The sequence below is a fragment of the Scleropages formosus genome, chromosome 2 (assembly GCF_900964775.1).
Source record: "Scleropages formosus chromosome 2, fSclFor1.1, whole genome shotgun sequence".
NCBI classification, from domain to species: Eukaryota; Metazoa; Chordata; class Actinopteri; order Osteoglossiformes; family Osteoglossidae; genus Scleropages; species Scleropages formosus.
The window spans coordinates 12,815,546-12,840,061 of NC_041807.1; the positions used below are offsets into that span (position 1 = coordinate 12,815,546).

General features: G+C 45.5%; 1 protein-coding gene across 5 annotated transcripts in view; it reads right to left on the reverse strand.

The window, feature by feature from the left end:
- Nucleotides 1–24,516, reverse strand: part of plxna4 (plexin A4) — a 182,121-nt gene that overhangs the window by 55,382 nt on the left and 102,223 nt on the right. For 4 of the 5 annotated variants that reach the window (XM_018747502.2, XM_018747503.2, XM_018747504.2 and 1 more), the window contains exons 5-9: nt 21,087–21,187; nt 7,827–7,950; nt 3,461–3,614; nt 972–1,071; nt 621–735 (exon numbers count right to left, since the gene is read on the reverse strand). In XM_018747502.2, the coding sequence (XP_018603018.1) occupies nt 621–735; nt 972–1,071; nt 3,461–3,614; nt 7,827–7,950; nt 21,087–21,187 (594 nt within the window). Of the gene's footprint in view, nt 1–620; nt 736–971; nt 1,072–3,460; nt 3,615–7,826; nt 7,951–20,543; nt 20,602–21,086; nt 21,188–24,516 lie in introns of those variants that run through there. The other variant, XM_018747506.2, reaches the window with a different exon arrangement.

Here is a 24,516-nt window from a genome sequence, read left to right on the forward strand (position 1 = left end):
TTCTGAGCAATACAGGGTACACAGACAAAAACCCGACCCTCGGTTTGAGGGGTTAATTAAATCTGAATTGAACTCATTAGGTGAATGAAACACCTGCCTGGGGAACAACTGTCAAACAAAAAAACAAAGAAATAGGTTGTTAATGAATGCAGATATTCAATCCCAGCCTTATATGGGGGCTGTGGGCTACACAGCAGGCTGTTCCAATATTAACCTGGTCAACAGTGGTGACAATGCCTGCAGCAATCTGGACAAGCTGATGGCGCCTAATAAACTCTGTAATTAACACCTTACTGTCACGCCCCTGTAGCCCCACTTCCCCCAGTTGTCCCCTGCCCCACTCCATGCTCCTACCCTCATTGCTGATTGCCCCCCTTAAGACCACACACCATGAAATACACTTCTTAGCTTAACTTACAAAAGCTGAAAAGCTGAAAATTTCTAACTTGGGTATTGGTAACACGAGGTATGTTTGTATGTGCTCGAGATGGTGTCTCAGTTAAGGATCGATCCCAAACATGTACAGAGTGCACTGATAATCCAAGAGCAACTCATGGACAAAACAGATTTTTGCTACCACAAACTCACACATAGGTTCCTGGATGTGAGAGAACACTCACCTCAGGCTGCTTGACACGACCCTCCTGGAAGGAGCAGCTGCGAGGGTCATGGGTGCACATGTGACGGTATTTACACCAGTGGCATCTATAGGGGCTGCTCACGCAGGACAGGCACCTGTTAGGTATGGAGTGTATATATCAGAACCCTTTGAGCTGGCCTTGAACACTTATTTTGCCCTTTGCTAAATAGCGATAGAAAAAGAAATAAAACTGCTAACAGACCAAATTAGAAGGTATGCTTTCTTTAGTGGAACCTTATCAGCTCTGTTGTAAAGCTCTGTTGGCTTTAAGGCTGGGTGACGGCACTCAGCGACTTCAGTGAAGCCCCTCCCTAGCCCCACTGACACTTACGACCGGTGGACACTGCAGTTGTAGAAGACAAAGCTGGTGTTGGCAAAGGCAAGGCCTGTCTCCTTGGACTTGAGGTACAACTGGACGATCTGGTGATCTCCTGGGGGAAGGGAAGAAATCAGCTGCATGTGGACTTTCACCTTGCCCCTCCCTGCTAAGGGGGCAGACATTTGCGTGCTCTTCCCTGACACAACCAACATTCTTCCGAGGATGAACAGTGACCTGGTGGTGTAAAGCAGTATCACAGCATCAGCTTGTAGATATTCACCTATTGTGCTGTAAGTCATGGCCTGAAAAACAAGGCTGCTTTGCCATAAGGAGTATGTGAAGGCACAACACTGGCAATGGCTAACAATGATGTTGCACCCAGCAAATAACAAAGATCAAAGCCCCAGGAGTGAGCTGATTGACATCCTTTGGGGACTTTGTCTCATGACAGGAAAGTCATTTGGACAGCAACCATCCAGCTTTCGCTCTGGTCATTAGGAAGAAAGCACAAGTGTTATTCAGCGCAAACCCCCACCCCTCAACCCCGAGCTGAGAACACTTGGGTTTTTTTTCTGCTGCGAATGGCACAATAGAGCTATTTCAGCCAAGTCTAGGAGATCAAAACATTTTCACCGCAGTCTTTCTGAACCCCTTTGAAACGTGAGATAAAAAAACCCTCTTCGTACTTAATCGAGATGCGGTACAAAGGAGGCCCCCTCTGCATAGCTTTGTCTGTGCTAATGAAGAAGCTTATGTTTAATTCAACAGGGCGAATGTGGACATCTCCACACTCAAAGGGACCATTCGCCCTCTCCCTGTACCTGCGAGCGAATCATTCATCAATCATGGCAAACTGCACCCGACATCGAATCTGTCTAAATTAGCTCCCCTAAGTGCTACCTCAATGTCTGGTACCACTGTCCCTATATAAGCCCACGAACATGTCTGACAGATTCTGCAGTCAACTTCTCCAGTAAAACGTTACATCAACACATGCCATGAAGCCCTGATCGTCATTTGTGACCGCCACAGTGCTACTTCTATGCAGAACAGTTGCCAGAATCTAACGTATTAATCATTGGCCAAGACGTCTGTCCTTAGCTTCCCTACCCTTGTGTTGGCAGGATGAAACTGTGGGAATACAATGACATCCCCACCTAATGTCGCAGAAACATTTGCGTGAACATTAGCTATGCATTTTGCCTTCTCCCGACTCTGCCGCTGCAGCACCGGAGCCTATTAGGGTGCCCATTGTTGCATTGAGCCTGGAGAAGAAATGACATTATAAAATAAAGGATAACTTCGAACGTCTGTGTGAAGATGACAGACAGTTTGGCAGACCTCGAGGGGTGCTAAAGCAGGAATCTGGAAGGAGGTCGCAGTGCTATGTGTGGGCGGGGCCTGATTTGCTCCCTCTGGTACGTTAAGCCTGAGCTGGTTCCTCAGACCTCTAATTTCATGGTGCCTTGATCGGCCTCGCATCCTCTGCTGTAAGGCCTGTGGGTTTCATTATTCATGCACTGGGTTACCGACTCATACAGCTGGGATACCACCGGAGCCTGTTAAAAACAAATTACCTCACAGCTCAGCTACTGTGCAGTCCGCAGTTTCAAAATGAAGACTCTGTAATGAAGGAAATGATTACAGCCTTCCATTTTCCTCTTTTTCTTTAATATGTGTTCCTCATCTAAAATATTGTTCATTTTGCAATGGAAAAATAAGGTAAGACAAAAGCACATCTGTACAACTATTTCGGTGTAAAATACTGGTTGGTGCAAAATTTTTGTACTCTGCCCCATTCACTCTGCTCTTTTGCCCCTGTATTCAGGGTATTTATGAGCTTCTCAGGGTGATAACTCAATGACTCCACAACACCATGTTATGTAAAACAGTGCAGTCAAGAGCGCTTTTGAATAGTGACGGGGCTAGTCATGTCTGTCACTGGAAGGAACAGAAAAGCTGTGCTTTTTCAGCATCACTGACCGGCACTTTGACTGTGAGACGCCTCTATGAGTTCATCATGGGGAAGGGGGAAAGAGCATAAGGACATCAGGGCCAGAGTGACGGAACTTGAATAAACTGGTCATGAATGACTCATCATTCTGTGAAGGCTGGTAGTTTCGAGTGGAAACAGAAATTAAATTCAGATCTGGAAGACACGTGAAATCTGTTGACAATCTATAGATCATGACAATCACCTGGGAGATGTCACATTCACGATAGCTTGACTTTCGGACTGCTCTCTTGCACTGCTCCAATGAGACTTTTATTCCAGAAACAGTGTGAGGATGCCATGTTACCAGGGCTTTTGATGCAACAATTACTGCTATAACAGTTTCTTAAGACCTTTTGTGAATTACCCCATTTAAATAATTACAAAAAAAAGGCAGTGACTGTTCAATGACATTTTCCTGGAGGAAACATATAGTTCTTCATATGGCAAATTGTGTCACTTCTGTGTCAACGTTTGTTCCATGCTTCCCACCCAAAGCAATCCTTACCTTTATCAACAATAATGCGGGGCACCTCCTTCTCGGCCGGCGAGCTGCACTTTATCCGGTTGCCCTCTACAAACCCATCCATCTCGGCCAAGTCTTCAAAGGTGCAGTTCACACCCGCGGAAAGCTCAGGCACATTGTGGGCCTCCAGGACCAGCTACACTCCAAGAACCAACAAAGAATTTGGTGATGTACAAAGAAAATGTATTTTAGAAAGGGGGACGCTACACCTTCAGACATACACATACAATTTGTTTTCCAGTTAATTTATGATATGAAGAACAACACATCTAAGAGGCAAACAACGGATGGTGAGAGGGAGACTAACAGAAAGAGAGAAAGAAATGGCATGGCATGTTAAGCAAGTGTTTTTTTTAAAAAAAAAAACAGGCAAGTGACAAATCATACAAGTTGTTTGGAAGGCTATTGTTGTGCAGTATGGCTCAAACTGGCTGGAGAACAGCAGCACCCTCAATGCCAGTGTATAATCTAATTACACGTCTGTTTACCAGCATCATGGCTTACACCTACTCCTGATGTTGGACATTTCTTGGATGGGTGCTCATTCCAAAGCTAAAAAGTTGACTTTCAAAGTATACAACACGTACAATTCAGACACTAGCAAACAACCACACATATCCCAGTTGCACCAATTACCCAAAATAAAACTCCCTGTTGGTCAAGATGGACTCATCCATCAATGGCAAGGCTCTGAAAGATGTTTGTGACCAAAACAGGCATATGGAGAGCTTCTGCAGGTAACTGTCTCGGGTAATGGTGATATGACAAGTCCAGCATCTCCAGCTGCTGAGGCAAAGGAAGCTATCGAGCCGAAACATGAAGAAAGTCCTTGACGAAAGCAGGTCTCAGGATATAGGGGTCAGGGGATGTACGGAAGAGCAAAAAGAGCAGCAACGACATGCTGACTTCAGTGTTTCCAGCCAAGTGTCTGTGATAGAGGAAGAGATTTTGCTCACTGTAAGAAACAGCTGACCTCGACTGTTTTTATATTGCTGTTTAACTGCGTGTGCCCCAACAGATACCCAATTTCCCATTAATGTTGAAGAGCAAAAGCAGGGGCCTTCTTGACTCTGGGATTTAATCCATTTTCATTTTCATTCTTTCGTTTCAGAAGTTTCCTCGATTGCATTTTGCTGGTGCACAGGGTAGGAGCGCAGATGCCATGAATATGAAAATGACCTGGAACACTCATGAGCAAATCCCCCCAGCTTTCCACAGCACATCAGAAGCTCTAACTTGAACGCTATGAAATGCAATAGAAACTGCATGTTGTTCCTTGTGTTGATAAACAAGTGACTTGACAATTTATTGAGAACACAACATATGCTTCTGATCTGTTTTTGAACACAGAAGTGCACACACATACATTTTCAGAACTGCTTGTCATGGAGCCTACCCGGCAACACAGGGCGTAAGGCCAGAGGGGGAGGAGACACACCCAGAGCGGGACACCAGTCCGCCGCAAGGCACCCCAAGGGGGACTTGAACCCCAGACCTACTAGAGAGCAGGACCCGGTCCAACCCACTGAGCCACCGCACCCCCAAGTCACAGAAGTGTATATTTTCATAAAAGACATTTGAATGCAAAGTGATGAGTGCTGTTAGCTACCTTTCTGCCATCTGGACTTAATAAAAAAGACACGTATCAAGCAATGCATTGCTAAGCGTCCATGCTGAATTACATGTAAAGGCACAAGACATATGGATAAGACTAAGGGACAAAGCAGTCTTGAGAGGATCCAAAAAGTATCAACCTCCCAACTTCTGCTCTGGGTTTAAAACAAAAATTAACTTGACTATGTGGGCCTCTGATCACTGTTCTGAGCCTGACACTCATTATTACTTGCAGATCATGTGGCTTAAATTTGTTCAGAAAACAGGCAATCGCAGTCAGGTTTGGGTGTGTTAGGATCAAAACCACAATCCGCGTGTTTAAAATGACTGCTCTCGTGCACCTGCGAGGCTCAGAATAACTGCTGCTATTCTGACCTTGGTAGCTCCTCTGGCTTCTATGCAAGTAAACAGCGGCCTAACAACTACTGGACAGCTGAAGCGGTTCAATGGGTCCATTATTGTGGGGTCTGTGGTCAGAGCAATAAAACAAGGATCGAGGCCAAACACATTAGTAAATAATCTCAGGGAGATGTCTATGGACAGAGCAGCACTTTGTTACTGAAACACTCTTTCTTTTCATAAAAGCAGAGAGAGAGTGAGAGCGAGCAAAATGTTTGGCCTCCACTCTCCAAATAAATGTTTAATGGTGCCAGGACCAGCAGGTTGCTCTATCAGTGTTTGAAATTTATTGGCCATGTGACCCCCAAACATGCTAACTGTGAATATGGTCACCTGGTGGAGCTGTGGCTAAGGTACTACTCACACTTGTTAATGAATTAGAATGTAATAACAGCACGGAGATTTGACTGAATCTATGCAGTTTAATTACTTAGACTTAGACTGAGATCCTCCCACGCCGTTCGGCGCGTTGGGCAGTAAGCGCTCTCCATCGTACTCAATCAATTGCAGCAGCCTCGGCTTCATCCCATGACAGGTTGATGGCCATTAGGTCTTCAATGAAGGTCTTTTTCCATGTGACCTTTGGATGTCCTGGTTTTCGCTTCCTCTTATATGGAATCCAGTTCATGGCTGTCCTTGGGAGTCGGGTTAGTGGTTGGCGTAAGATATGACCTACGAATCGGAAGCGTCGTTCAGCCACAGTTTCCGACAGTGGGCGTGTGCATGTTTGTTGATGGACTTCTTGGAAGACATTTATCCTTCGGATGATGTTCTTTGTCATCTTCCACGTCTCACAGGCGTATATCGCTGTTGGGAGAACGATGGCATGGAGAAGTCGTATTTTTGTTTGTAAACTGATTGTGCTAGTGCGCCATATTGTTTCAGGCGTTGGAAGACTGCAGTTGCCTTTCCAATGTGCCACTGGACGGCGTGTGTCGCATCTCCATCTGTAGTCAGTACGCTCCCTAGGTATGTGAAGTTGTCAACCTCCTCAATCTGGTCTTGGTCAATAGTAACTGGTATATTTGCTTGCGCATATCCAATCCGCATAACTTTGGTTCTGTTGCTGCTAATCCGAAGTCCAACCTGGGCTGCTGTTTGTTTTAGTAGTAAGGATCCAGTTTAATATTCATTGTTAATACTGACCCAGGTAGGAGTTTGTAGACAATCATGACAATTATTGTTCTTGTGTTCCTCAGGCTGCAGAGAGCCAGCGGGAAGTCCAGGACTTAACTGGGATAGAGAGGCATGCTTTGATGGGCTGACATATACATTAGTCATAATGACAGACTGTGCAGCACAGCATGCTTTGAACACCTTGTGAGGCAACAATCTGATCTAGGATCAGAAGGGACATATAGCTGTGGACTCTGGACCATTTCCATTCAGGCTCACACACTGTTGAGGCACTTACTCAGGTCACAATGGCAGCCAGAAGACACGGCCACATGACCATAAGGAAATGATATGAATGAGGTTTTACAAAAGTCCTCCTTTGGGGTCCCTGTCCAGCATACTCCAAACAGGTAATATCAGCACCTGATCATAATGTACCTCTTCTCTCAAATGTTCCCAATATCCATGGCTTCAGTTCCTACCACTCTCTTTTCCTGCATCCTCACCTCTCTTACTCCCTGCAATGCACATTAGAAAGGCTGATTCTAGTCCAGCGTGACGGAGAGCCTTTTTTAAGCAGGCAGGGGAGGGAAGAGCTGAGATTGCCTTGCTGGTCACCGAATGCTAATAAGCCGCCTGCCTCCATCTCTGGCCGAAAGGAGAAACTATTACTGCACCCCTAGTCTGGCTTCCATTCACAAATAAAAACCATTAATTTTGAGAATGGTCACTGGGAAATGGTTTAGCAACAGATTCACACTGAGAACCTTGACTCTAGAATTGCTCAGCTTTATCACAAGGTACAGAGCCATCCGTTAAACTGCTCCGTTTCGCCGACAACGTACCGTAGAGATAAAAACTGGACAGAACTAACATGCTACAGAGATTGGACGAAACAAATATACAGTATGGAGCGAGAAGAACTGGAATTATGGACACGCATTGCATGAGACATATGAAGATGGAAAGAATGCTACAGTGAAATGAAAGTAATGGGCAGAGTGGTTACCAAAGTTTGTATAACTATAATAATTGAAATGGATAATTATACAAAAGCTAAAAATTCTGAAACTGCACTTATATAATGTGGAAATAAAGTTATGTATAGCAGCTTTATTTTATTTTGTACAGTGTCACTCTGTACAAAATAAACTATACATGTAAGTCAACTGTTATAAAGAACAGCACTGTGAACACACAGAAGAATCATCACACCTACCATGACGCTATACTGAGACACAGAGATGTTGTTGGGATGGACGCTGAGGTGAACGCACTGCTTGACATCTGAGGCGAACCTCCGGGGTTCCAAGGAGCGCTCGCACTTCTCCTTCCTTGTGCACCTGGAACATGAGGAGCAGGAAATGGTTTCCTGAGCCACTGGTAGGGACAAAAGAACAGGCTACACTTCGGATTCCATGGTAACTATCTTACACTGCAGCGCTGGGAATCCCAAAAACACTTCCCTGCTGGGGTTTTGAAAAACAGGGAAGCTGTTGAAGAAACCTCCCGGCCCAAGGGCACAGTAGGGCTGCATCATTGCACGGCTCAGTCATGTCAAGTTATCTCAGTCTCACATTCTTCTGCTTGCTAACATCACACTGGGGGAGGGGGGCTGATAACATTTTATGATAGTTTACTTACCAGTGACACATGAGCCCTTAATCCAGAGATATGGTGTGTCCTGTCAGTGAAAATCACCTGAAGCTCAAATAGGGATGTTGATGGTGTTGGTGATACTGACAGTGAGACCTGCCTCTGCCCTGTCCTGAGACCCTACATGCCCATGTGTTCACCATAGGATTCAGTGGCTGTGGAGATCTATGGCACCCCTCTCCTCTGTCTGACCTGGTTTCCAAGCCATGTTTTACTCCTCGAGCAAATTTCTCCACGTGGCACAGGGGTGATTTCTGTTCACTCTCATTTATCCGGCCTCGTCGGTCCCAAAAAAGAAAATTCCAACACAATTACTGTTGCACCCGATGAGAGCCGAGCGCTGGGAGGGGATAATGTGAGTCATTACTGCCGCCGTCTGCATGGCAGTAATACACTTTTCCATCTGAGAGGGAGAGACATGTGCACTGGAGCAGGCAAACGGCATAACTGGACACAACCTCGTTGAGTGGGCGGGTAATGGGCTTCAGGGAGAGGAGACCATCCAACATCCTCCTCTCACAGCAATAATCGGCCACAGTGTCAAAGTCAAACAAACTGCTACATCCCATCTTAGTGGGGATGTCCAAGATTGCAGAAATATAGATCCTTTCTATCTTCCACTTTGTTCATCAACCCACCTACAGAACCCCCAAATCACGCTTATTCCATTCAGGTGAAGATGTCACACATGGAAAAGATGAGTTTGGAACTGTTGAACATGGAAGGAGCCGCAACAGCCCTCCACCATGTTCCTTGGCAGTGCCGCGCTCTAGTTGCTGGGCTGCACATCTTGCGTCATGCATTGCTAGTCCTTCATTGTCTTTCGCACCACTGTGTGCCGCTCACGGCACACAACTAAATCTTTCCTTTTTCCTTTTCTAGGAATTCTTCACGAATCTGCTTCATCCAGTTATGATTAATAAAGCAAAATGTTAATTGAAAACAAAACAAAAAAACAAGGCCAATTTGTTTGCCTCGTTATGCAAATGGGAGTCTGAACATGATGGAATGTGTTATGATGAATAATAAATACTGTGAGATCGTGTTACAGGGCCAATCAGAGGAAGAGAAAGGCGGGCCCCACGATCTACTTCCAATGGAGCAGAAACAAGCCTGGTTTTCCTCCTTTGGACTGACACAGTGACCCACATCCTGGGACAGACAGAGAGCAGCAAGATGAAGCAAGAAAAAAGTACAATCCAATTTGCATCAAACGCCAACACGCAACCCATTCCGGGGCTGATGCATTTGAAGGCAGCATAACACACCAGGGATGCACGCCTCCTACGCATGTGCTAAATCCGTGAGGGGCGGGAGGTGGAGGGTGCTGGGGCTGGGGGGTGCAGTCATTCCCGTGCTGCAAAGACAGACGTTGGCTTTTGTTTTCCATTAAACACACTAAAGGAGAACATCCCACCTTGCTTCTGTCACAACTTATATCAGATGATGTGTTGCCGAAGAAGTCAAAGGGAGTGCTCTCAGAGAGTTACGGGCATTCGCAGGGTCGGGGTGCAATTTCAAAATGTCAAGGTCTTCATCTTAGAGCATCAAGAGAGGCCTTACCTTTATTCATTTAGCTCACGGCTTTTCCAAAGCAACTTAAAATTATTTACCCATTCATACACCTAGGTATTTTTTACTGGAGAAATCTTTGGTACCAGGCTGAAGAGTACTACAGCAGCCAACGGGATTCAAACTTGGATCCTTTGAATTCAAAGGCAAATGCTCTCACCACTATGCCCTCAGCTGCCCCATACAGGTTACTGGTTAGGGGGCTGTTTCAGGAAGGATAGTGATTGGCAGCAGCTGGAGTGCATTGTCTCCTGAAAGTGTGGTGAACTGGGTGGGTGTGCTTGACAGGCTGTCCTGAAAAAAAGGGTTGAACCAGCTGCAGTCGACTCTGACTCAATGCCATACTGGACCTGACCAGGCCTGGCAAGGGCTTGGTTCTGGCTGCCATTCTGACCAGTTAGTGGGGAGTGCTAATGAAAGGCTGCTGACAGATAATGAAGCCAATATGTTTGAAATGAGGCAGGCAGATTGCAGGGCCTGGTTCACGACAGCCGGACATTACGCTGTGACCACGCGTCCATTACATCCCAGTATTTAGCTGCTGAAAGCACAATGAAGCCAAAGTGAATTATATAGTTAACAGTTCCTCACTGTTAAACATATGGGTATTTGAAAAAGGGTGGTGCGAGAGGACGTGGGTTCGATCTCCGCTCAGTCTGTGTGGATTTTGCATGTTCTCCCTGTGTCTGCATGGGTTTCCTCCAGGTGCTCCGGTTTCCTCCCACAGTCCAAAGACATGCTGTTCAGGTTCCCCCATAGTGTGTGAGTGACAGAGAGTGTGTTCCACTGATTTATGGATGAGTGACCCATTGTAAGTAGTGTATCTAGCAGATGATGCAAAACATTGCACGTCTACAGAGGTTCGTTGGTTCGTAGGTAGGGGCGTGTGGGCCTGAGGTAGAAAGACTTTCTTTAAGTCGGACCACGTTGCTGTTTCAGTGTCTTGTGTGGTACTGTATTTGGCTTTAATTTTTTTGTTTTTATCCTCCTAACCATGACACCAAAGCGTAAATATGATGCAAGTGATGGTGAAGCATGAAAGAAAAGGAAAACAATCACGATTGAAACTGAAGTACACACACACAGAAACCGCTTGTCCCGAGCAGGGTCGCAGCGAGCCGGAGCCCAACCCGGCAACACAGGGCGCAAGGCTGGAGGGGGAGAGGACACACCCAGGACAGGACACCAGTCTGTCGCAAGGCACCCCAACCAGGACTTGAACCCCAGACCCTCCAGAAAGCAGGCAGCGGCTTTGGCCAGTTACAATTATTTTTATCATTATTATCATCACATCATTACATTATTATTATTATTATTACTGTACTATTACATTAAAGATGTTTTAGTGTATCCGGAAGTGTTTCTTTAATGTCTTTTTATCCATAGAAAGGTACGCTATATACGAAAACAAACATTTGACTAACTGACGTTAGACACAAACCCTACCTAAATGTTCCGACTTAGTAGAAATCCGACTTAAAGACAGACTTAGAAACAGAACTCGTTCGTAATCCGGGAACTGCTTCACTTTGCTACTCCTTCATCTTGAGAGTCAAACTCCTAAACTTGAAGCTACCCATCAAATATGGAAGTCACATTCCTCGCTGTAGATGCTGAACAAGCTGCGGGCCTGCCATAACACTCTTTGCACTGCCAGCTTAGCGAGTCACAGACCAGCTGTTGAACACAGCCTCATTGAAGTGTGTTTCCCAGCATTGTGTAGCCAGCGCAAAGGTGAAAATGGATTAATCGGTGCATAAAGAAGAAAACCATAAAGTCTTCCATATTAATCTCTCAATTACTAAAACCATAAATAATTAAGTTCCCAACAGCATATAAACCCAAAAGCAGGAAAAGAAAAATATTATGAGCTGAAAATGTCACACAGTTCTAGAAATTAACATGACAGTAAGGAAGGCATTTGGAGTGCAGCCCCACTCCAGTGATCTACAGGTCATCTGTTTGACATTAGGTAATCAGGGCTAAACATGCTGCTATTAGATACTGGAAAGTGGCATTCCTTAAGAGCATCTGTAAGACTAATACAAGCTTACAGTGGGACTCACTGTGTCTCTCTTTGTCTGAAATTATTGTATGTGAGGCAATTAGAACATACTCCAGTCTCCATAATCATTCACAAGAGCTGTATTTAATGCCCATTCCTACATAGAGATGAGCATGAAAAATCAATCTCTGCAGACTCTATAAAGTGCCCAGACTGTGAATCCCATGCTCAATAGACAGATTAGACAGATCCCAGGGTGTGAAAGTGAAGTACCTAATCCTGCAAGCACACCACTAGGGGTGAGAGATGTCAGAATCATTGCCCAGGGGTCAGTTCAGGGGGCCTGACTATTGCTCAACCTGGGGTAGGGAGGCAGTCACAGACAATTCAGAAATAATACAAACACAAGCAAAGAGAAACACAATCCCCGGCAAAGAAAACGGGCACTGCAGAAAGTAAAACTTCATCCTGTCAATGTGTGGAGCTCACTCCGCCCCCAGGGGCCAAGGCGAGAATCCGGTGAGAATCTAGTGAGAATCTCACCTGGCTGGCTTCTGTATCCTTTGGCTCTGTGGGGAGCTGCAGTGAGCACCAGTGTTGCTGCTTTGAGACCTCTCTATCCACCACACACAACCAACCAGCCACTAAGGGGTGGAGAGAGCACATGAGTCAGCACCACGATGGTGGCATCACCCTGCCTGCTGGTTCTGACCCAATTATCTCCGCCAGTAGACTGAATCTGCCCTGTGTCCCTGCAGTTGAGTGGAAAATTAGCAGGCTGGGCCACATAACATAGGATCGTGGCCAAATTAACTAATGCTGAACCGAGGCACAAGTTTAATGGAGAAAGGGCTGAGAGGACACCGAAAAGGGGGTGTCAGAGACCAAGACACATGCCCGTCAGAAACACCACGAGCTGCCCATCAGTCCTTCCACAAACCTGTGCAGTGGGTTTCCCAGCACAGAGCTTGCCTCAGGTCTCGTGGGTAATTTCAGAAACTGTCAAAAGCATCTTTCATTCTTCTCCCTCACCCTTTTTCTGAGAACTTAATCTTAAGAGTACACAAATCAAAGTTTATTATTGCTATCTGCTCTGAGTACCTGCTGAATATGATCTATCTGCACATGTTGAACATGTAACCTGCCCTGTCTGATGCTCTGTTGGTGAGAAATGGCCCTTTTGGTGCAGTGGTAAACAGACTTTGGCCCCACTGTGGCCTGAATTAAATCTTAGCGGAGTGATAGAAGTGTTCAGCAAGTTTATCCTTTAAAGAAAACAGAATCAATATAATACTGGATACTGTCTCTTGACCTCCAAAAACTGTCTCTAAAGCACCACTAGGGTCTGTTTCTGAGCACTCACAGTGAACTAAGAAGGAAACAGCTGCCCGCACAGGTCCCTGTTTAGAAGCAGTCAGGTGTTACAAGGCTGGTGGTTTGAGTTTCAACATCAGCCCTATCCAATGACATGGGTGGTGCATAAAAAAGCTGTAATTCAACACCACGCCTGAAGACACGTTTTGTAAAAGTGGCGTATGATTAGAGCTGAGTGTATCACTTCTCCAGGACAAACAATAAAGACATATGAGACTCGACTGAATGGAGTTTCTAGGACAACAGATGGCTTGCACCTTTCGTGACCTATTTTAAACTGTTTTTTCACAAGCTCCCAACCTTGAAACTACTGGAGACATACAGTATATGGCTATGGCATGGTAATATCAGCACTGCTGTCTGAGAGAGAAGTATTCTGGCTTTCTGGAAACACATGAAGAGAGAGGAAAGTGAGAGATGTGGGAGAGAGGCACGTTGTGATACTGTGACTTGGACTGATCCTAGGGCCAAAGTGACCATACTCTGACCTAAGTGAAAGGTCTAGCTGTTGACACTTGATCATGAAAGGGGACATGGAATGCTAGAAGAAGGCACCCAACCAAGGACTCGCTTTCAGCATCCACCCATCTTTGTTCCTCTCTCACCCATTCTCCTTGACTTTTTATCGCTCCTTGCATGTCTCAGTACCTCCATCCTTGCACTGTTTCCTGTCTCTTGCTCTACTCAGTGGCAGCCGGCTGGTGTGCCTGGTTCACGCTCCACCAGGTTGTGTCACGCCTGGCGTGGGCGCGATGTGAAGGTGACAAGCCGGTGACAGTGAAGGCCATCGGGCACAGCACTTTGACAGCGGCGCTGGACCAGCAGTGAAGCGTAGTCACTCTCTGAGCCTGTACCTGTCCCTCACCCTGAACCCCCCCGGGGACTGCCAGATTCTGCTTGGCTCTCTGGCGTGACTGGGTTCCCGAGTGCCTCACCTGTTTTCACTAAAGCCAACTGCAGGTCAGTCCAACTCAAACAGCCTTTTCAGTTCTGCTGTGTGAGCCAGTCAAAACTACTTCTTAAGGATATGATGAGAACACAAAAAAACATGGGAGCAAGATAAAGTGAAGAACTACAAGATGTGGTGTGGAAATTACTTAGGTAGCAAGCACCTGCTAATAAAGCAAAAGAATACATGGGAAGAGAGGCAGGGAAGATGGTGACTAGTTTTAACCCAACTCTGCTGGTCCAAAGAGGCTGTTGTAAGATAGATCCAGCTTACAAAAGTTGTTCTCAATTCAGTTTAGCCCCAGCAGAGGATGACACTCTTAGAGCCATTCTTGGAAAAGAAGGAGACAGACACACACACACACATTTTCGGAACCGCTAGTCCCATACGGGGTCGCGGGGAACCAGAGCCTACCCGGCAACACAGGGCGTAAGGCCAGAGGGGGAGGGGACACACCCAGGACGGGACGCCAGTCCGTCACAAGGCACCCCAAGCGGGACTCGAACCCCAGACCCACTGGAGAGCAGGACCCGGTCCAACCCACTGCACCACTGCGCCACCGCGCCCTCCAAAAGAAGGACAATTACATTTAATCTATTTAGAAGATGCTTTTCTCAAAAGTGAGGTATACTGTTTATTAACCCCTGTTCAGCTGATACCTTTATCCCCAGTAACTCACAGTGCTAGACACACTGCACTAAACTCCCTCCAGTCATCCATTCATTTACACAGCAGCGCTATGTGAAACACACAATGACACACTGACCTGAAACATGTCTTTGGACTGTGGGAGGAAACTCAAACCTAAAAGGAAACCCGCCAGAACATGGAAAAAACATGCAAACTTCAGGCAGACTGAGTAGGATTTCAGTCCACATCTGAATGCATAGGCGAGGTGTTCTGAGGCATCAATGCCACTTTCTGAGCAACCAACAAACTTCGTACTTTACAATGTAGAGGTGCAAATGCAGAAAAAGCAAACCAAGACTATACTGGATACATAAGAAGCACAACAAGCAATAATGGTGTAAGATTCTCCAATGTGTGGGTAAAACCATGAAGTGGGAAATTCATCCAGATTAGCTGATATGGTGAGATGTCATGTCATGCTGTAGATTTAACTATGACTTCTGTCCATTTCCATGAGAACACATCCACCTAGAGTCTCTTCTAATAAGTAAGTCTTCCTGTCCATCTTCTACAATTTATTGTGACAAATCTGAAAATGAAGCTGTCACCAATTTATTTTATTTATTTCTTCATTCATTCATTGATTCATTCACCAAATCTGGAATTTCAATCCATCTGTTTTCATGTCAATCACGGTCTGGTGAGCTGACAGCTCTCTTACAGGCCTGAATATGGCAGCTGACAGGGATTTGACTAATCACTGAAACAAAAAACCTTCTGCCGTGCTCCCCCATACACAAAAACATTTCACATCCTGGAAGCAAAGTGATAAGTTGGACCAGGGGTTAAAAGACACAGTAAAAGCTACAGTATGTGTATTAGGTGGAAGCAGTCAGCTCCAGTGTTCAGAAGACCTCTTTGCAGATATAAAACTGGTTTGTAACGTGGACTGCAGTGCTAACCAGCAGATGAGAAGCCTGGAAAGAGGAACGGTCAGAGAATGGTGAAACAGTATAAGATATCAGGTGAAGAGACAGAGCCAGCCTTTGGGCTGAGGTGGAGGGACTTGAAACGTTTTTTAGCATAAATCCTCCATCATGTGCAGATGCTCTGGGGAGACTCCTTAGGATCTCATACATCCCTGTCATTTCTAACTATAGGGAGTCATGCGACACCCACACCATAAGTACAAGATATGTCAGAAGAAGCAAACTGAAGATCCTTCTTTCACCCTTAACTCTGTCCTCTAAATTCTCCATGTAACATCCCCCCACAGTACCACCCCTGTCCTCCACACTATTGATTTTGGTCTTCCTTTCAGTCTGTCTCAGACTCAGAAGCTACAGTAAACAGAGGTGAGTATCAGTGGAGCTGTCCCAGAGTGGTGATGAAAGCAGAATCCCCTGGTGTGTCCCCACCCTTGTCTGGTTATCTTTAATTCTCATTTGAGCCTGATTCTGGTGATTACATCTGTTCAAAGAGCAGCAAAGAGAAGGTGGAGCACTAATAACTATAATATCGTATACATTTTCACTCAAGTTCTGCACTGTGGTACTTCACAAATACAGGAGCAGGAGTCACAGGTCATATAATGTTTTGCTGATAAATCTGAACAACACAGTTCTATTCTAAGTGTTTTAAACAATACATGCGTGTTGCATGTATGATGGACACACACCCAGCATCAAGACTCTGCAGACATACACCACACACTATAAACACACATGCTGGAAACACACACATTAAATGTTGCCGCATTTCATGCAGTGCTTGTTTATTCTGTCTCTCTCTCATTCTCAGCAACAGACCAAACAAGACAGAATGCTACTGTGCTGAAATGATGATAAACGGATCTGTGACAGGCCTTGTAGGATTAATTATCACACTCAATTCCAGTTTCAGGGATTATAAATGCACACAAGAACACAGACCCAGACACACACACACACAGACGCACACACACACACAAACAGTGTATCCATTCGAGATCCATTGTAAAATAATGAAGGTCCTTTCCTTTGGCAATTGCAAAAAAAGGTTGGTAACATTTCACGTTTGACCAGGAATTTATAATACCATCACAGGGACTATTGAAATACGATTAATGACAATTTACAGTGCTTCGTGCACAATAAGTCAAAATGACAAAAAACTTATCAAAAAGCATGATGAACTCAGAGCCTAACCAAATGAAAGCTGCAGATGTGGGATTAATGGGTCAGCCACATAAACATAAAATCAATCAACTACAACTGCTGCAATTACATAAGCCTATCAGATCTTCCCCTAGAGAGACAGCAAAGCGCATTACCGGAGAGTGTTTACCAGCATTTATGGCCAACTGGACCAAGGAAAGATACAGGACATCTTCTCCACTGGAGAGGATGTATGTCTGTGTGCCCCTGTGTGTGTGGAATTGTGGGTTGGTGTGTCTCTGTGATTGGGTGGGGGGGCCATGTGCCTATATTATTGTTGCAGTGACACACAATGTGAAGGTCAGACATGGCTGCCCACAGACTCAGATGGAGTTAATAGATCGTTAAGTCAGTGTCACGGTGCTCTGCCTCGGGGACTATTCCCTGCCATAATCAACACACACACACAAACCCCATAACCCCCTGGGGTACGAGAGAAATCACAGAGATCTGTCCAATCTCAGCTGGATTAGTATATTCATGCTAGACCAAGGAAGGGAATTGACCTCACTTGACTTACAAATAAAGCACATGGAAATAGGAAGTGTCCAACAATACAGTGGAGATTGGGGGGGGGGGGGGGGTGCGTTGTGGCAAAGTTGTGCTTGCAATCTTCCCTGGGGGTGAGGTGTGGACAACCTCCAAGCAACTGGGTGACAAAAACAAAGGTGTATTTATGCAGTCAATTACTGGGTACAGGACTGCAATCAATCAATCAGCCAATCAACCTGATCTGGTGCAGAGCAATTTTTCACACAGCGCTGAACACAGACCTTCCACAGGGACCGGAGATGAATAAAAAATCCATTAGGCCAATTTTTATGGAAAATTTGAAAACTGTTCCCCAATCCCTTCTTGGAAAGGTAGGTGAATATCCCTCTCGGGAAATACTAACGTACACGAATAATGAGTACACGTTTTCTTCTATCAGGGAATTAAACTGCCCTGCAAAGAATTTAACAGGGTCCAGGAGGTTATGACAGTGATGAGGTTGGGGACTCTGCCGGACCACATGTGAAACCACACCAGCTGGAGAATTCACTTCCGTGCTCTTTTGAGGGGATTGAAATTAGTAAAATAACAACGGATGGAAATTTGCCATGCTACACTCAGTTTACCCAGCAGAACTGGCCTGAGTCACAGTGTAGCACCACAGGTCAACCCATAAGGATGAGTTTCAACACAATGCCTTGCTGTGCTGGGTCCTCGTGTTGCTGCACCACTTGGTGAGAAAGGAAGGAGCTAAGCATGAGCTCATGTTCATTGTGAGCCTCCATTGTCCCCCCTGCCCAAAAACAGCAGGGCTTCTGATCACACTCAGATACGCACGTGGTCCCGCCTGCAGCCGCCTTCGAAAGATGCAGTGAAATCTCCTTCCCACAATAAAGCCTGCGTTTCCTCCCTAATCACTTCTGAAAGCCAACTGACTTCAAAGAGAAACTAGATCAATACTACAACCCCCCACCCCCACCCCCATCTGCTTACCACCCTTCAGCTGACTTATCACAACCTGTGGCCATGGGTGCACCTGGCTCACAATTCAGTGAGCCAGCTCTCCAGTCTGCAATGATTCAGGGAAGGTACAAGGTACACAGTTGATTTCAGATAAGCCATCTGAGCTACAGGGAATGAGATGGACAGCAACATGGACACAGAAGACAGCAAGACCAAGGGAAGGTGTTATGCAGTACAGCTGCATCCTTTTGCTGTTCTGTTCCCTTTCCAAATGACGCTTCCACCAGATTTGGAGTGCACCATTGCTGGGGAGACGCTGAGCAATCCAGGTAATGAGATGGACTTTACTTTGCACCAGAGTGATAGGAATGATGGGAGCCCAGAAAATGGTGCTGGTGGAAGCACAGACTGGCATCCAAAGACAGCACACAAAGAAAGAATATATGGCATTGACAGCTGGCCATGCCTGAGCGCAGGAGAAAGCAGTGCTTTCTAGGAGCCCTCACCCATCCTTGCTGGAGCAAAGCCTTGCACCTGCCGTGCAACAGGTGTTGGGCATGACGGCTCCCTTTCTATTGCTTCAGACTCCGCAGCCACAGGAAGAATGAAAACAACCTAACAAAGCCAATTGACAAATTCATTCTCGGCACGTCTCACCAAACCTTTCCCTGGGTTTTCTTTGCCCCCTGAGAACAACCCTTGATTCCCCTTTAAGGTGCACATCCTCTCGGCGTGCAGAAGCTCTGGAATCGAACGATTGCCGTGACAACAGTGTTTATCTCCTCCTCCATGGGCTCAGTGCTATCGATCTGCTGCGCTGTAGGATTCAAACAGCACACACAATACACCGGCCACACCAGGGAAAAAACATTTCACTGCTGAGTTATGTTTTTAATCCTGCTTTGACTGTGTAGAGGCGGGGATTACAGGCACACAGACAAGGGAGGGTAGCAGGAACGGTTTCCTGCCAAACCCCTCCCAATCATCATCATCCCCTCCTTCCTTCTAGAGTTACCATGTTCTCATTAGCTATTCACAGGACTTTCACCAGGACAGCTAAACTCAGGACTGATCAATTAGCCCAGGGCTGCATGGGCTGGATCGAGTTGCCCGTTTCTATCCAACTGTGATGTTGATCCACAGCTGGGGAAAGGCCCGTGGAGGATGGCAAGGAGGGTGAGAGCAAGACTGAGAAGGGGAAAAACAACATAGGCTCAGCCAGACAGTAGAGCTATCCCTGAACGGCATCCAGGCTCCTTCATTATTAATCCTCTCACTCCCATCTCTTTAATCTGCGGGTGCTCAGACTCCTGTCCCTCTGCTTGGGATCCTATGCACTACCTGATTCCAGCTCAGTAGTCTCCCCTCTCTTTATTATTATTATTATTATTATTATTATTATTATAGCCCAAGACAAGGTTCACTAGGGTCATTATATCTTTAGCAATATAAAGAAGTGAGAATGTTCTTCACTGCTACACTGCCCTTTTCTGTCTTAATGATCAACCTATCCACAATTGAGAATGTTATATACTGCAGCAGAAGTAAGTGTGTGTCAACAGCTACACAAGTAATAAAACACAGATGCATGAAAACACCGATGCCAGCACCTATCAGTATATCTGACTGCAGGCACTGCAAACCGAGGCACTGCAGACACTAGCAGATTGATGGGCCTGGTGTGAGCCAGGCAACATCTATAGGGGATGCAGATCTCAAGACTGGCATTTCTCACACACGAATGTGTCCTAAACACAGACAGCCTTCTTGCTGACCGAGTCACACTCCAATGAAGAGTCACTTGGAGGTTGTCTGTCATAGACCCACACACGAAGATAGACATGAACACACAGTAACTGTTTCGCACCCAGTAGGTCTTAGTGTGCCTATTTTTCCATGGTTTCGGAACCATCTGTAGCAGGAGGACATAGATGACTAAAATTAGGGCAGCTGACTTCAAGTGGAGTGGTTGGGATCTAGGAATCTAAAGGTCAGAGCAGAGAATTTAGACTACGGCTGGGAGCCTCGCAAGAGGATAAGAATTCAATTTTCAATTTACAGGCAAGTTAGAAATTTAACGGACCTTTTTGCAGACACCAGCGTGGACTTGAGTGGCAGCAGGGGGTCGGGCAGTCATCTTGTTTGTGTGTGGGTGAGGCTATGGGGTGGAAAAGGACTTTTGTGGTGATTGTTATGGGAACAGGACACCTTTCAATTCCCCTCTGTGCCTGCAGGAACCAATAAATGCTCTGGCTACAGCCGAGGCTTCAATGGACTCCACTTTCCGAATTGAGAATCAGGAGGGAACCTGAGGAAATGATGCTGGGGTGTTGGCTCTACACCTCATCCAGGTTACATAATCTGGGTGGGGGGGGTCAGTCATAGGGCAGCCAATCACATTTTAACCAGACACAGGGCAATAGGTTACAGGGTGGTCAACAAACTTGCCTCCACTTACCTACCTCCCATCAAAGCAGCCCTGTATCCAAGGAAGCAGTTACTTGCTACCATGGTCAAGAATCAGCACACACACACACACACACACACACACACACACACACACACACACACACACACACCACTGCACCACTGAATGCCACACTGTGAATCTCACATGTTGCTGCACGTGTACTGTGTACTCACATGTTGTGCAGCACACACCAGCCACAGTGCGGATCCCCAGAGCCGAGGCACTTGCTGCAGGTGGAATACTGGCCACACACCTCTACTGGCACCCGTGTCAGCTGCAGGAAGAGGAAGAAAAGCCCGTTATAAAAATGAGCTAAACTCTGAAGTGGCTGCAATCGGACATTTATATGAATTCACACAACGGCCCTTCTGTGGTGCGTGTCTCATGTCTGTCTCTATGGAAACAGTTACAGGTTCCCTGGTGTTGCTAGCTTTTCGTATGAAGAATCCAGTCCTGGGTGACGATGCCTGTCAGTCATGCCATCACTGACATGGGAGTAGTCCTTGGAGGCAGATGACATTGTTACCAACAGGACTCCTCTACAGGGCCCCTCTTCAGATCTAGAGCTCACAGGAATGCATCTGCTCTCTATTCAACTTGGCTTGTTGTTGCTGGATGTGTGATATTTTGATGACACCAGGGTCGATTCTGAGATAACTCTCCCTGGTAGCTACTCGTCGCCATTTTTGAGAAAAGAGTCCATCGTTGCTGTGATGACAGCCTCCATATGTCATCGCCGGGGGGTCTGCTAATGTTGCGTGGGAAGGAATATCGTTCTCTCGAACACCTCAAAGCTGCTGTTTCAGAGAGCACAATCATCCCCACAAGCAGACTGAACAACTAATTACTGTAGACAAACTGTGAATATTTAAACACGCAAAAACCGACAGCAAACCACAAATCCAACAATAATAATAAAAAAAACAGCAACAAAGGGAAACTGGATCATCATGAGTCACAGGCATAGAATGAACAGAGAAAGAGAAAAGGGGCAACAATTTAGAATGTATATAATGGAGCTGGCGACTAACAGGAAAAAAGGTACATTCAGCCCTGTCACACATGGAAATGTTTTTCTCCCCTCCCATAAATGTCACAGAGATTTCTAATGCACGTAATGCTATAATGCCTCTCAGCATTTTACGGCACTTTAGGTATGATATTGACTCTAAAAGTGAAGCTTTTATCATCTGTGCTATTCAAAGTTATAACAGTACTTTTCCCCACTAAGGTTTTGGATTTTTTTTAGCAAGAGTAGAAAGTGCAGAGCACGTAATAGCTGTAATTACCTGCCCCAGACAAGCGGCAATACCTGAATATTTACCCAGTATAATTGAGCGCCAGAAATGATACCCCTTATCCAGCACTGAATATCAATCCTGTGTGTTTCTGCGCAAGGAACAGACATAAATCTGTGGGCTGTAGGGGGTATTTTTCTTTTCTTTCATGCATTTTACAGTTTTACAAACCCAACCTTGTAACCTCTCTGAGAGTGCTTGGTCGTAACTCATTTTCACCACACACTGCGGGCCTTGTTGGTTGCAGAACCAGAAAGTACTCAGAGAAAAGCTAAACAGATAGAAGGAATCTAAGTACTGTAAAAAATAGGCCTCCTGAAAAATACAAACAAACAAAAAATGTTATACTTGCATGCAGAAATTTGACTAAAATGCTTAAGCATTCACAGTGGTTAAGACAGATAGCATTCACAATTTCTGTAGCCTTTGTCACTGAAATGCTAGTTAAATGTGCACCAACAAGCCAACATCCCATTCAATGAGGTCTCCTCCTCCATCTGTGACAGCATGTAACACTGGTTCTGTGTACAGATACAGTAAAAGAAAAAAAGAATATACCCAGCACTATTGGGGACAGACCTGCCGAAACCACTCTAGAACATATGAAATAAGTCTACAAATGACTATGCTTGAGCCTCAAATTCTCTGTCAATTCAGTCATTTGAATTTCAGTCATTACCACGACCATTAGCGAAATAAAGTAAACATCAAAGACTGGTAACATAGCAGTGGCAATGTCTGGGTCTCAGTGTCCCAGCTACACTAGAGTACTAACTTCAATTTCTGTAAGAGATTCAGTAAAAATTAATAAAACGGTATGCTGCACTGGATAAAAGCCATTGAACTAGAAACAAACATAGCAGCAATACTATTCTGGGAGTAAAACCAAAGGAAAAATGAGTCTTATTGTCACCGCTTATTTTCAACACTATGCTAGATGACAGTTTTTCTATGTGCTCAGCTATATACACTGGAAACATTTCCTAGGATGTGGGGAAGAAATCCCCCAGGAATAGGAAGCATGATGCCTAGCTAGGAACTTGAATGAAGAGGCAGTCGAATGAAGCCCCTGATTCCACGATGAATGACACACCTACTACAGCTCACTTGACAAGGTTGAAAGGGGAAATGGGCAAGAGCCCCAGCTCTTCTAGCAAACCCCCGATCATTCCACATTCAGCAGTGTTTAGCTGACAAAGAGAAGACACCTCATACATGTGAAAGAAAGAAACACTTCTTGACTGTTTTCTTAATTACGAGGATTAGGCTGAAAGAAAGAACTTGAGCAGCTTGCTCACCGCACCTTCGGGTTGCTGCTTGTTAACAGGGAAGGAGAGTTGTTGAGGTGAAGAAGAAAAGCTCACTGCATGTTAGCAGCAGATGAGCAGGGCTCTGTTCTGCAGACTCCAAAAAAAAAAAAAACACATCTGGACACACAAGCACTCACAAATACACATTCACATGCATAATCTACCTCTTTCCTGTAGGGCTAATGAAATGCTTAATTTTTATAATAGTATAGGGGAGCTATGCTGATGCTGAAGAACTGTGTGATCATAGTGTTTTTACAGTTACCTGACACAGGAGCTGTGCAGAAGCAGGAAGGGGCAACTACCTCAAAACAGGAAAACCCAAGTTCATGTTACCCTGCCATGTGAATGGGTGAAGCAGTGTACATAGTTTAGTATAGCTGTAACGCCCATGACCACACCCCAAACACAAACATCTGGTCGTAATTAGCAGGGCAAGGTATAAAGGCTGCCACTCCACCGCACTCAAGTCATAGAAACTCGTATGAGAGAACCGTCCCACCTGTGTTCTTGAGCTTTATACTCGCTTTGCTCGACCTTTGTCTCGCATTCCCATTCCTTGCTCCCTTGTTCACCTCCTTCTCCCCAAGCCCTGCTTTCTACAGTTTAGACCTTTGCCTCGCTTCATTGACCATGACTTGGAATAACATCTGCGCCTCGATCCTGGATCTACACCTGTCCCCGACCACAAGTATCGCTTTGCCCCTGGAACTTCAACATAAACGATCTCACACTTGGATCCCACCTTTGGTGTCCAACCTTTGGGTGTGACACTAGCATACTTAACACTGTAAGTGACCTTGGAGAAAAGTGTAAGTTAAATTAATAGGCAATATTGATCAATAAAGACTTCTAATTATTCTACTTCACCACTTATAATTTACATTGCAGTAAAAGTTCAGCTATCCATTCAGTAACATTGACCAATGTATGGCTTCCCTTTGTGGAAATGGGTCCTTGCTTGGCACCCTGTCAGGGGCACATAATGGTGAATT